Source organism: Chenopodium quinoa, unplaced genomic scaffold (assembly GCF_001683475.1).
Source record: "Chenopodium quinoa cultivar QQ74 unplaced genomic scaffold, ASM168347v1, whole genome shotgun sequence".
In the NCBI taxonomy this organism is placed as follows: domain Eukaryota; kingdom Viridiplantae; phylum Streptophyta; class Magnoliopsida; order Caryophyllales; family Amaranthaceae; genus Chenopodium; species Chenopodium quinoa.
Genome location: NW_018743014.1, coordinates 1,552,423 through 1,567,157, shown reverse-complemented (window position 1 = coordinate 1,567,157; position 14,735 = coordinate 1,552,423). Strand labels below are relative to the sequence as shown.

The window sequence follows — 14,735 nt, the reverse complement described above, 5'->3', positions numbered from 1 at the left end:
CGCGAATCCATTGTCGTCCACCTACTATTTTTTCCGGCAGATTTGGTGCAATAGGTGGCTGATTTCGGCAGAATTGGTGCGACAGGTGGCTGATTCCGACAGAATTGGTGCAATAGGTGGTGCGATAGGTGTTTTCAGGCGAAATTGGTGGTGCAGGTCGGAGGTCAGATTCACAGTAGTGTGCCTATGGTGTTTAAGGTTTATGGTGGTGGAGGGGGCATGGGTGGTGAGAAAATTGGGTGAGGCCAAAGATTAAATTTATAAGGGTAGAGAGGTCAATTAATACTGCGACATAAATAATTTCATTGTGGCATTTAGTAACCCCCCTCATTTATTGAGAGTTCGATGACTAACATGTTAGCCATTCTCTTCCACAACACATCTCTATTTCAAAAGTAAGATTTTGTTAATATGTTACTAGTCTTAAAATTTTCATTTGTTGATACTCGTAATTTTCATATTCATAAATTGTCATTTTTTGGTACCACGTCATTTAAGTAACAAAAAAAAAAAAAAGGTCAACATAGATAAGAGTCAAAAGTATAAACGAGCTTTTAACAAAAATCACAAAAAACTTCAAATTAAACTCATGCAACACATGTGATATAACTCATTTTACCAAGTTCGATGACTAATAGGTTAACCATTTAATCTTACTCTTACTCTAATAACAAGATTAGAATTTGTTAATAGTCTTAATACTATAGTTGATTCCTCACCAAATTGTATGGGTTGTCATCTCGCATTGAATTAAGTTACCCAATTGTGCAAGAAAAAAAAGCAGGTGGTAAAGAGCAATCCTCAAAGTCAAGCAAAGATCCAAATCATTCTTCTCTCCAATCACTATCTTTCCTTTTTCTGACGGACCAATCACCTTCAATTTTTCATTTTTAATAATTCCAGAATAAAATCATATCTTCACTCTTTCCAAAAAATAATTGGATTTTTTGGATTGGTGGGGTTATGGGTGTTATTCTCTTGAAATTCTAAATTCTGGGTGTTTAAATTTCAGAGTTTTTAAGATTAGATACATAATTGGGTAAATTCTGGGTGTTTTCATTTCAGAATTTTTGGGATTAAATAGAAAATTGGGTATTCGGGAATTTGGGGAAGATGGGTAAAGTGGTGGTTGTGGCGGCGGTGTTGGGAGTTGCGGCGGTTTGTGCGGCGGTAGGGGGGTTGATTTTGAGCCGTCGGATGAAAAAGGGGGCGAATTGGAGACGTACGATTGAAATTTTGAGGGAATTTGAGGAGAAATGTGGGACCCCAGTTGAGAAATTGAAGCAAGTGACTGATGCTTTGGTTAAGGAAATGAATGCTGGACTTGCTTCTGATAGTGCTGGTCGTGTGAAGATGCTTGTCAGTTATGTTGATAATCTTCCTACTGGGTATTTTTCTGCAACATTTTTAATCATTTGCTAGTTTTTCAATAATAAAGCTTAATTTTGAAGTGTAAGAAAATTTTGTTCTTGTTCTTGTTATTTGGTCATGATTGAATTACATTATTATTTATGTGATATTTTGTTAGTTAATTTTTAGTTGTGTGCGGAGACACAAGGGCAACAATGTAGACGGAATATGGGTAACAAATAGAAATTCCCATGAAGTAAGTTTCTTACTTAAGGGGTATACTGGTATAGGTGAGTGAATTGCTAGGTAGTCTCACTTCTATTTTTTTCTTATGTCAACCGAACAACCAGTAATTAAACTAGTTGCCATCCTCTTATATTGATTATTATTCATTTTGTTGTGTATAGAGTTACAAAGGTGTTGATGTAGACGGGATATGATAGCAGATCATGGGTACCAATCCCACATGACATCACTAAGTTGATATGATTTTTATTCATTTGATATCATCTTTTTGGTTGATTGTGATGAATGATGATGTTAGTCTTATACAAAGTAAGATTTTGGTAATTGTGTGTATGGTGAAAGTGTCTTGCTTTGGCAGGAAATGAATTACTGTGTTATTTAATGTCTAAAAGACTTCAACAGACTGAACTATGAAGGGTTAGGATTAAAATGAATTCTAGTGAAATTTAAAGCTAGTTTGCATTTTATTGTGAATTAGGTGCCAGGAAAATAAGGTTTATGGAAGTGGCTAATTTTACAAGTTTCTTTGTGACTGAATATTTTATGTTTTAAATTTATTTCTAGAGCTTTGTTCTTATCTTGTGTTGCTTTTCCCCTCTGGGCAATCAGGGATGAGGAGGGTCTATTTTATGCATTGGACCTTGGTGGAACTAACTTCCGTGTTCTTCGGGTTCAGTTGGGTGGCAAGGGTGGTGGTATTAAGCACCAGGAATTCGCAGAAGTTCCAATCCCAATGGAATTGATGATTGGAACGTCAGATGTGTGTGATTCTGTATCTGTTGTATGTCACATTTTGATGCAATTAATTTGTTAGATTTATCCATACTGACAAATAGCTATGGATGGCAGGATCTTTTTGGTTACATTGCAAGTGAACTTGCAAAGTTTGTTGCCCAAGAAGGTCAAGAGTTTAGCCTTCCTTCTGGCAGGGAAAGGGAGCTCGGGTTTACCTTTTCATTCCCTGTTATGCAAACATCCATTGACTCTGGAACTTTAATCACATGGGCAAAAGGCTTCTCTATAGATGATACGGTAACTTAACTACCTTATACTATCATTGCAAAAATTTGGATATTGGTAATTTCATGAAAATGTGCAATTCTGTTTGAAACTAGCATGGTCTGCTTTAGTTCTATAACAGTATTGGCATATTGCTGAATTTATTGAGGTGTTAATGACATATGAGTACTTTCTAGTTTGTGAGTCTGGTCGTGTTAGCCTGTTTACGTTTTTAGTGCATGAAAATGTAGCTCATTATAGAGACTGTGATTTTAATATATGATGAGTATTGGTCGTCTGACCATTTTTTAAAGAAAAATGATAAGACTGAGAGTTGTAAGTATGCATTATTAAGCAAGAAGAACAAGTGCATAACATGCATATGGTGTTTCTTGTATCTATATTCCATAATTCATACTCCCCTAAGCCCCTTTCTTTGCAGCCCGTGACTATCATGTCCCTGGGATAGCTGAACAAACATGGTGTTATCTTCTGATTATATTTTACTAGGGAAGTCAGGGGAAAACAAATCTGGATGGATGGTTTTATCAGATACTAATACCTGAACCCCTTGTATTAGAAATGAAAATTGTGACTGAAAACCTAGTGTACATTAAGCATATAGCAAGCAAAATTCTGACTTATTAAAGGGTGAAAATATTGTTTCTCTTTAGTTATGTTTGGCTCATTGCTTTTCATTCTGTTACTTTTACATGGAAATCACATCTATTAAGAAACAAAGAAGGGAAAAGTAACAAAATTTTCACCCGTTACCTGTTCCTTTGGCCACCCTTTCCCTTTTAGGGCATGCTTGGAATGGGGATGATAAATTAAGGGGTAATAAAAGTGAAACTAGAAAAAAACACAAGTGATTAGAGGTATTGTTGTAAGAGACAAGGTGTTTACAAATGGAATAGGATAGTTGTGACATGAGGAGAAGAGAGAGGGTATCATTACTCATAATGTGGGTTATAGTTACCCATCCTTCCCCTAGTGTAACTATTACCTCTACAATGAAGGTAATACTATAATAGTTCCCTCTTCTTTATCTCTCACCACACCATCACTACATAATTTTTTTACAATCACACCATTACTCTCTCATTTTTCTTTATATTCACATTCATTTTCTTAAGTTTGACTTTTATTACCCTAGTAATACATCACTCTCAATCCAAGCATGCCCTTAAGTGACATTGAGAAGTGAAATTGTTACTGACTGTCAAAAATCACTAGGAATCTACTTTGGTCCCATTTTTTCTGTCAAGTATCATACACAAGTTTGGTGGTCAAAGTTTCAAACCAACTTCATTTCTTACCAACCTCTGGTGCAATTCCAAGATGGCTACTTGACCTAACCTCTTCATCCTCTTTAATGTCTGCTTGAGAGAGTAAATGTGGAAGTCAATAAGAGAAGAGGAATTGTAGTAGTCTCAATCAATTCACTCTCCAATTACATGTAATATGAGGAATCTGTCTATTCTTGTTTCCAAAGAGTGCAATCTTGGACCTTCAATTGTGATACCGGTGGATCAGGGGTTGAATTTATCAGCACAAGAAGATTCTGGCCAAAATTCTGGATACATTTTGGAAAAATCAAACTTCCATTAGATATAAATAGATAACAGGTTTTCGTAGACATTCTTGTAGTGTTGAAAATGAAGTTTAAGTCTGTACATAACAGATCATTCCATTTTTTTTTTGAGAGTGAGAGAGAGGGAGAGTTTGGTGGGCTGTGCTAGAGATTTGAGACCAGAGCTTTGGGGGCTGTGAGCCTGTGATAGATATTTGGGATAAGAGAGAAACATGTTGAATTCTTGTGTGATGCATTCAGTTTCCCGAGTTCTTTCCTGGATTCTGATTCTTGACTGTTAGTGCTAGATTCAGATAATTCCTACGTATGTCCGACCTCTCTAGTTAGTAAGTAGTTAAACAGAATTTTTATTTACTCTGGCTTTCGAATGGGCTTCCATGAAATATTGCGCTTTGTTAGCCGGTTATTTGGTCAGAAGCTATAAGGTCCTTAATTCAAAAGGGCATATATTGAAATTCTGAAGTTGTACAAGTTTGTTGAGCTTGGCAGGAGATGATAAGAGGCACCCGCTAAGTGATATTTGGGGAATATCTGTTCTTATGTCTGCATTAGAAAAGATGAGACTATAAGTTGCTTGCACTTGATATTTGTTGTGAAGTAGCAAATGTTGATTACCAATTGAATTAAGGATAAATAGTAATCCTCTTGGTAGCAGGGGTAAGGCTGTGTACTTCTGATCAACCCCTTGCCCCAGTGTGTTGTACTGCTGCAAAGTTAGATCCATTGTTGTTGCCTTGTGCAACCTTGTCAGTTGGCTAACAAATGTTCTATATTTCTCTGACAACTGACGTGTACTATTTAATTTATGATTTTTTACTTTTGAAAATTTATCTGGTTATATCTGTTTGTTGACTTCTGTCTGTTGCTATCATAGGTTGGTAAGGATGTAGCTGATGAGTTGGCAAAATCATTGAAGAAACATGGTGTTGATATGCATGTCACAGCTTTGGTAAGCTTAAATCTGCATGTGGCAATTCTGCTCACTCAAAGTACCTGTCTTGAAAAAATGTTACTTATTTACAAACCTCTTCAGAAGCTTCTTTCTGATTATCATTTTCTGCATTTTAGATATGCTGATCCACATTATAAAAACTAGGTTAATGATACAGTTGGTACACTAGCTGGAGGTAGATTCTCAAACAAAGATGTCGTTGCTGCAGTGATATTGGGCACAGGAACAAATGCAGCATATGTGGAACGTGCAGAAGCGATACCTAAATGGCATGGTCCACTACCAAAATCAGGAGAGATGGTACATAAATTGGCATCAATTATTTATCTTGGTTTTGTTATTAAAGACTTAGAATAAACATGCATGGTCATATCTTAAGAAGATTAACAATGTTGTGCTGCAGGTTATCAACACGGAATGGGGTAATTTTAAAACATCATATCTTCCATTGACAGAATTTGATAAGGCCTTGGATTGTGACAGTCCCAACAGTGGTGAGCAGGTGGTTGCTTCAACATTCATTTTATCTACCATTTACACTTTTAAATCCTGAGTGTTTTCAATGGTGTTATTGATCTTTTTTGTATCTGTATAATGATTTTGATAGATTTATGAAAAGATGATATCTGGAATGTATTTGGGTGACATTGTACGTAGAGTTCTGTGCCGAATGGCTGAAGAAGCTTCTTTCTTTGGTGATACCATCCCTCCAAAATTGCAGATTCCATTCATCTTAAGGTAAAATTACTGTTGGCTGAGTACTGAGCCAATGACATAAGTTTATTTTTGTTCATGTACAAGCGCATACTAATTGTAGATTTGCAGCGCCTTAATATCCTGGAATTACATGTAGCATTTCTTGTCTTCTCCCATCCAAAAAAATCCTTTATTTTTCTGTTATACAGAAAACTGGACAAATTCCTAGTCCTTTCATTTACTTAACAGAATCCCTGTTAAGAAGAAAATGGTAGTGTGAAATAAGGGGAGTATAAGTTATGCCACTCTGCCAGAACATCTGAGGCCCTTTTTTTTTTAAATAATTGGAATATGATACAATGTACTGTATTACTTTTAAGTTGTGATAAAGGATTTTAAAAGTTCTGGAGAACTGACCGAAAAGTGTTATTGCAGGACACCTGACATGTCAGCTATGCATCATGATTCATCACCTGATCTCAGCATCGTAGGATCTAAAATGGAGGAAATTTTAGAGGTATTATTTTTTTCGTGCAAGCATATATAGAGTTTTTGTGATTGTTTTATTATTTCGTGCAAGCATATACTGGTAATAAAATTCGAATTGTAACAAAGAATTTCTTAGTATATACAGAGTATATTTGGATAAACTCTGGTCAAACTCCCCTTTTCCCTTGCATCATGAATGACTGTAATCTTTAATTTGACCTTCAGATACCAACCATTTCCCTCAAGAAAAGAAAAGTCATACACGAGCTCTGCAGAATTGTGGCAACACGTGGGGCTCGTCTTGCTGCAGCAGGCATTTTGGGGATTTTGAAGATGTTGGGAAGAGACACACTGCCAAGCAACAAGGAGAAGCAAAGGACTGTTGTAGCCATGGATGGTGGATTATACGAGCATTACACTGAATTCCGGGAATGCTTAGAGGAAACGTTGAAAGAGCTTGTTGGGGAACAAGTCTGGGAAAACATCTCCATCGAGCATGCTAATGATGGTTCTGGAATCGGAGCTTCCCTACTAGCTGCTTCTCATTCGCGCTACATTGAGGCCATGGAAATTCAAGAAGATGTTGTAGTTGTTCCTAGGAGGCTGTCAGAGGAAGAACAGGATAGCTCAACACATCAGTAAATTCTGTATTCTTCTTGGTAGTATTCTGTCACGTGTATCAGTCCTCTCAGTGTGTATTGAGCTCCTGGATAAGTTCATAACCTGGGAAGTGGGAGCACATTTGGGTAAAAGTTAATGCATAATTTTTTTAAATAGACATAATAATAAAATGGGAGTTTCCTAATGTTGTAGGAAGTTCTATTATTATCTTATCTAATCATGCAATTAATTTTATTCCATGAAATAAAAAGCCCTTGAGGCACTACGGTCTTTCCTGATTTTCAGGAACTACCTAAAATTCACCTAAAAAGGAGTCTCTTTCGTTTTGAATGATAAACAAGATTTATTTATTTATTTATTTATTTTTATTTTCATAACAAGATTTTTATAAACAAGATAATCTTATAGGTTTTCTCCAAAGTCTTGACTGTTTAGGCCGGAAATAATCTAATTTTTTCGGAAATTAGACTATTTTCGACCGTTTTCCCTTAATTTTCTTTAGTTTTGCAATTTATGTTTCAATAAATCTACAAGAGTAGTGTAGAATTCGTTTGTCTCCCTATGGAGGAGTGTCTCCCTATGGTGGAGTCGTTAGTTTTTGTTTGTTTATGTTTAGGGTTTGTTTGTGTGTTAGGGTTTATAAAAAATGGTAATAATTTTTGGCCCTATTATCAGTTCGTTGGTAAAGATTTGTTCGGAATCGCAACGGTTGTCGACTTTTCAAATGCGTTCAAGTGAATCAAATGAAAATCATCCTTACGGCTACTACAAATCGTTAGAACGTCTCTCCGAAAAGGCTGTATATTCCAGCGATGTATGCGAGAGATGTACCACAATGCAAAATATATTTAACGATCGTAGCTTTTACGAGGAAACCCTAATTTGATTCAATTTTATGAATTTATTAATTTAGATTTCATTGTTAATGTCGTATGACTTTTTACTAATGAAATTGATTTGTTTTAAAAAAAAATATATATATAAGATTTTTAATATAAGAGGTGTTGTAGAAAAATCGAGATCTTGACAAGGATGAAAAAGTCAATATTCAAACAATTTGATGACAAGGCTTGCCTTATTGGATTATCCATGTCATAATTATTGCCAAGCTAGAATAATAACCAATGTAATCTAGAATTAGTTAAGTTATCCCCAAAAAATAATAATAAAAAAAAAGAATTAGTTAAGTTAATCAATGTCAATTAATAAATAAGTCATGGATAGCGTTTGTTAATTTTCAAATTGAATACAATTTCTGAATTTCTTTCATGTATATAATATGTTAGAATAATTAATGTCATCTAAAATTAGTTAAGTTAATCAATTAATTAATAACTAAATTTCATTGATCGCGTTCATTAATTATCAAACTGAATACAATTTTTGAATTTCATTCATGTATGTAATATGCTACTCTTTCGAGTTTCTCTAAATAACTTTTGGTTTTGGATCGTGTTGATTAGAAGGTCAATAATCCAATATGTAATATTCTGAAACGTTGGAGTTTTTTTCACTATACATTTATTAGATTTAACTATACTTTTTTACTAACGTAATAAAAAATATATATTATAAGATGGAGGGAGTATGATTACACTAAATGATAGAGATTGATTTTTCATGAACGGTCACATTCACATTCTAATTAGTTACCATATACGTGTAGTTGTATCTTTATCTAACATGGTGTTTTTGGAGCCGCCATTTTCAACCTTTGTTTCTGCCAAAAAGCCACAGATCTAGACTTTATATTATATACATCATTTTCAATACAAAAATACAAACTTGTCAACAACTCCATGCCACTTGCCACCGTTTTGTAATAATAATAAACCGTACGCCCAAAATCGCTTACTTTCAGTTATATATTATAATTAATACAAACACTACCAAATCTTTGTTAATTCATTCACAAAAATTAGAAAGAGAGAGTAAAAGAAAAGAGGGATTTTTCAGAAAGATTAAAAGAAGAAATGGGTAGTTGTGAAAATGTAAAAAATGGTAAAAAATTGGAGGAAATGGTGAGAAAAATAGAAGAGGAATTCTGGGTACCAGTTGAGTTGCTGAAAGAGTTGAGTGATGACATGGTGTTGATGATGCAGAAAGGTCTAGAAGATGAAGAATCTAGCTCTATTAAGATGCTTGTTTCTTATGTTGATTCTCTCCCTTCTGGGTATCTTTCCTTTCTTCAATCTTCTCTTTTCAATAATTTTTTTTCTTTTTTTAACATTACATTGATGATGAAATGTTATTATGGATTATTGTTTTTCATATGTGAAATTGACATTGACCCCAAAAGAAAATTATTAATGAAAATACTTTCACATGGTTAAAATGTAACATGGTCTTGTGAGTTGTGAGATCGTTTATTGTGTATCTGAGACTCTGAGTACACTAGCTAATGATATTTATATTTAAATTTAATGTCTATTTAAAAATCTTCAAATGAGCAAAAAAATTATTCGAATCACCTAAAAATTTATGTGTTTGAAGATTTTTTGCACGCTTAAATTTGGGTGATTGCTCATGCTATGATGACAAAGCATGCCATTATAAAGATTATGTCAAACTATTTTATTTATTCAATATTATTATTTAATTTTTTTTTTGAAGCATACTGTACCATTTTAGAATTTAGACCCTTGACGGTGGATTATTTGTAGCTTAGATTATAATATATCATTAACCATTAACTGGTGCTCTTCTGTTTCAGACTTTTCTATATGGTGGTGGACCATATTATTTTTCTATGTTCATATGATATGATTTCTAATATAGATTTGATGGTTAATTATAGGCAACCTTTGTTGGAATCTTATTGAATTTGATTACTTTTCGCCGCCTAAACTCTTTAACCATCAATCATTTTCCAACAATTATATACAAAGATTCCATTACTCAATGGCCATATTTTTCTGTCATTTGTTTAATTGTTAATTTGTTACTCTGTAGTTTCCAAGATATATCATCAATGATTTTTTTTGGCCATGTGAGGTTGTAATGCGCTCTATAGGGAGTATGATACACATTATGCTCCCTACTTCCCTAGTTTAGGATTTGATTTGCGTCTAGAGGATGCTAGGGAAATGGTACAAGATTTGCCTTATAGATTGTGGTCAATAATCAAAGGGTGTCATCTGAATTTTAGCAAATATATGTCCATCTTATGGAAAAGCCAATATACAAGGACATCATATGTAATTTCCTGTTAATTTATAAAAATATTCATTATTCTTTATATGATGATTGTAATGTTAGATGAGTCTCTTTTGCCCTCTTCTAATTTTAGAGACAATGTTCTAGCAAATGTGGACCAAATAGGATGAAATTATGAGGTTTACTAAATTTGCTTAGTAAGTAATTGCATATGCTTGTTAACTACTGGAAAACAATAATATAACTCATTAACAAGCTGTAATGCCACAATGCTTTGTAATAATGTCAGCCTCCTAAATAAGGTCTTCGGATGGTGATTGGGTGGGACTTGGGTACTAAACTAATCGCGTCATTGCTTTTGCGGCTTTTTATAACTCCACCTAGCAACACCTACCCCCCTATACCAGCATATGTTTAATACTAAATATCTTTGCTGTATTTTAGTCTCAAATTGTTAACAATTACATTTGCTGTGAGGTTAGTGACTGTCTTTTAGGCACCGTTTAATATAATCGCTGCTATCTGATACAAAGTGTCGCTTGATACGTCAGATGTCTCATTTCTATGACTAATGTTGAAAGGTAATAGTTATGAGACTTATGACAACAGAAAAAACAAAAAATGTAAAATACGAGTAGTAATTGTAGAATGATTTAAAATATTTTTTGGATGCCTTTAAATAAAAAACATAATTGCCATCTGATTTGAAAGTGTTATCCTTAAGTTTCATCTCTATGAGCCTATGACTACGTAGAAAAGTAATAGATATGGTGTATATATATTCATGTAAAATAGTAATTGTGAAATGAAAAAGGACATTTAAAGCTGGATAATCCAAGGTAAGAAGTAAACAATTGAAGTAAGACCAGGCAGTACAAAGTTGCTAACACAGTACTTGTTAAAATGGCTGCCATGTTGCTATGCTCAACTCCTCATAAATTCTATTTTCTGATACAGGGTATTTGATTTACAATGTTAACGATTTCTGTCTCCCTTGCTGCTACTGTATGTAGTAATTTAATGTGAGTGGTGTTATTGTGGCTGTTGCCTTTCAGCCATGAAGAGGGATGCTTTTATGCATTGGACTTAGGTGGGACAAACCTTCGTGTGATGCAAGTTAAATTGCAGGGAAATAGGACTATTGAATTAAAAGCCGAGTCTTATATGGTACCTCCTAAGATAAAGATTGGGAAATTACATGTAAGTAAAATCAGTTTCCCTTCTCGTTTGGAGGATATTGTTAGATTCAAATTACTATGGAGTTTAAGTTCTGTTATCTCAGACATTGACGTCTAGTTCTGATCTCAGGAACTCTTTGATTATATAGCGGAAAAGGTTTCACATGTTTTTGAATCGGTAAAAGCTGATTTTGATACTGTTCCTGGTAAGAAGAGGGAGCTTGGTTTTACTTTCTCATTCCCGGTGCACCAAACAAGGATAAACTCTGGAACTCTCCTTGATTGGACAAAGGACTACGATGCAAAAGATGCTGTAAGTCTCTTATGCCTTTTTATACGTTCCAATGTACCATGTTTAGCTACATGCATTTGGCTGAAAGGCGGTAAATATGAAATGTCTGACATTGGAAATAGTAGCAAATGAGATTAGAATGTGGCAAAAGTATAGTTAATAATATATTCTCTGGACACAATTTTTTTTTTTTAATAGTCTGAAACAATGTTTGCAGATCTTTTTGAAATGTCACGTCTTGCTTTTTATGTAGCCTAAAGTCGAGAGTTATCCAAGCACGCCACAGCTTCTACTTCTACAGCCAATTTGACACAGTCTTAAATTTAGGGAATTCATATCAATTTTTATCTGGAATGTTTCATGTGAGTGCCGGCGGTCATGTATCTCTATAAACAAGCCCGTAGTATGTGAATAACTTACGGGTCCGCATTAGTCTAGCTATAACATTTATAGATGATGGATCTGGTATTAGTTTCAGGTCCCTGGACTTGTATAGTGGTATCTCTATCTGTATATTTTATCTGAAACTGTCTGTTAAATCCTAGTTCATATCTAGTATCTAATTGAAAGCTTATAACAATGTAAGTAGAAAGTTCCTTGGATAAGATAAAACGTAACTGAGAAGAAGTGTACTGCAGGCATGAATGGCCTACTGGTACACGTTTGCTTTCATCTACTTCGTATTTCCTCACTACTTGCATTCGGATTCTATATATACTTATATAGGTCCTTAAATGAAACAATCATAGTAGTATACTGAACAGTATGTAATTGATTGCATCATTGAGGGGGATGAGTCAGCACAGCTCTGATAGATCTCTCCCATCCATTATTTTTATTTTTATCCATCCAATATTTGCTTGAAACATGAACATATAAATTGATATTTGATCATCTTAAACTGATTAGATTGGCAAAGACATGGTGGTGGAGTTGTCGAAGGCTTTGGAGAAACGGGCTATTGATGTAAATGTAACTGCTTTGGTAAGTTAAACTACTACTTTTATCAGTCTACTTTTTCTGTCAAAATATTCTTTTCTGAACTTCAGAAGTTGCTAACTTCTATCTGGTTACCAGCTCAATGATACTGTTGGCACTTTGGCCGGAGGTCGATTTAACAACAAAAATGTTGTTGCAGCTGTGATTTTGGGTACTGGTATGAATGCTGCTTATATAGAACAGTCTGAACGCATTTTGAAGCCATATGGTCTTCCACCAAAATCAGGACAAATGGTAACTTTACCTTCATTTTCCTGAGTTTTACATTACAAAAAACTGTTTTGATCTGTATAATGAGATGGCTTTTGTTTTGGGTATTAAAACATAGGTTATCAACACGGAATGGGGCAATTTCAATTCTTCACTTCTTCCTTTAACTGACTATGATTGTGCATTAGACAGTGATAGTCCGAACCACCACAAGCAGGTGATTGTTATTGTAAGCGTATTTTGATGATCAAATTATTGGTAATCTTGCATCTGCTGAAGAATTCAAAACAACATTATATTTCAGATTCTAGAAAAGATGCTTTCTGGTAGATATTTGGGAGAAATTGTGCGGAGAATTTTGTTAAGTTTAGCTGATGATGCTGCACTTTTTGGTGACATTGTTCCTCCAAAACTTCGACAACCTTATGTTTTGGGGTATGTGTGAGAATTTCAATCAGTCTTCTTCAGTGGACAATTTGTCATGTTATTTTATTGCAACATATTTTTGAGGTCTTATTCACTATGGGGTATGCAGGACGGATATTGTTTCAGCAATGCATGGTGACAAATCCACTGACTTGAGTGTGGTTGGGAAATGCCTAGAGAAGGTTTTAGAGGTATGTTTTCTTAAATATTCATGCAGGCTTCTTACTACTGAAGTCCCTAAGCATGTTCATCTTTGTTACTGTTACTGCGAGTCATCAATCTATCTTTCTGTACCATACTTGTACTGGACATGATGCAACCACATTATATAAATGTGATGTTTAGGTGATGATAGTTTAAGCTTGGTTTTTCTACTTGAAGAACACTAATTTGAATCTACCGAAACCTATTTGGAGTTGTAAATTGAACTTGGTAGCCTTTACTTGAACTATGTTTTTTGTTAATAATTGTGTTTATGGGATTAAGGCTTTGATGATTGAGTGAAGTACTCACAGATGAAGCATTGAGGTTTAATAAATATATATCGTATTTCTTTCCCTCAATGCTTCAATATCACAAAATTCTTTGTATTTTCTGTTTGACTTAATGTAATGATCAAGTGAAAGGTTAGTTAAAAAGTCAAATGACATACGGAGTAAGTATTTTGCTGCTCTTATCACAGTAAGCAATATATACTCAGAAAAGAAAGCTCATCTATTTTAATTTGCTTAGAGTGATTAAAGTAAGCTTATGATCAAAAGATGTAAATGAAGTTGAGGTCTTCCATCATCTAACTATATTGTGATTATCATCTCTCTGAAACTTAGATAACTAATGTATCCCTGGAGAAGAAGAAGGTAGTTGTCAAGATATGTGAAGTTGTTGCTACACGAGGTGCTCGACTTTCAGCTTTTGCAATACTGTCCATCCTTAAGATGCTAGGCAAAGACAAAACGAGTGCAGGGGAGACTGTAGTTGCTATAGATGGGTCATTGTTCGGGAAATACGAAGAGTTCAAACTTTGCTTACAGAAGACTCTTGCAGATGAATTACTCGATGAAGAAGTGTCAAAGATGGTTGTTCTTAGACAGTTCAAAGATGCCTCAGGCATCGGTGCTGCTGTAGTTGCTGCTTCACAGTCGATTTACGATTGATAAAACTAGCATTTGTTTGGTGGATTTAGTCTAGTACTTCGTACATATTAATGCTGTTCAATAATTCTTGCTGTTAATTGTAACAAAAAATTTCTTTTACAATTTAAACCATTATTTCCCCAGATTATATAGTGAATGCAATGCAGTTATCTTTGACTTGATAACTTGTGCATTCATTATATTTGAAATTCGTGGGAAGTGCAAATGTTAATAATTCAGATATGATGTAATTTTTGTTACCAAGTCTAAATTGTCACTCCTTAAGTGTAAAATAAATTAAAATTGAATTTGTTATAGTAGACAATCAAATTTATGTATCAGTATTTGATTGAAAAAAAAAAAAACAAAAAAATTAGCTTTCATATTTCGACAA

The 14,735-nt window shown here is 34.3% G+C and overlaps 2 protein-coding genes across 2 annotated transcripts; both read left to right on the top strand.

Moving 5' to 3' along the window:
* Positions 1 to 657: 657 nt before the first annotated feature.
* On the top strand, positions 658 to 7,257 carry LOC110729881 (hexokinase-1-like). The gene is made up of 9 exons (XM_021909666.1): positions 658 to 1,388; positions 2,206 to 2,356; positions 2,446 to 2,628; positions 5,064 to 5,138; positions 5,286 to 5,441; positions 5,545 to 5,643; positions 5,749 to 5,879; positions 6,273 to 6,354; positions 6,552 to 7,257. Exons 1-9 carry the CDS (start codon positions 1,114 to 1,116, stop codon positions 6,966 to 6,968), a joined length of 1,569 nt encoding a protein of 522 aa, XP_021765358.1. The 5' UTR covers positions 658 to 1,113; the 3' UTR covers positions 6,969 to 7,257.
* Positions 7,258 to 8,681: 1,424 nt separating this feature from the next.
* LOC110729878 (hexokinase-2-like) lies at positions 8,682 to 14,729 on the top strand. The gene is made up of 9 exons (XM_021909664.1): positions 8,682 to 9,120; positions 11,159 to 11,303; positions 11,412 to 11,594; positions 12,483 to 12,557; positions 12,651 to 12,806; positions 12,901 to 12,999; positions 13,087 to 13,217; positions 13,318 to 13,399; positions 14,036 to 14,729. Exons 1-9 carry the CDS (start codon positions 8,921 to 8,923, stop codon positions 14,360 to 14,362), a joined length of 1,398 nt encoding a protein of 465 aa, XP_021765356.1. The 5' UTR covers positions 8,682 to 8,920; the 3' UTR covers positions 14,363 to 14,729.
* Positions 14,730 to 14,735: the final 6 nt, after the last annotated feature.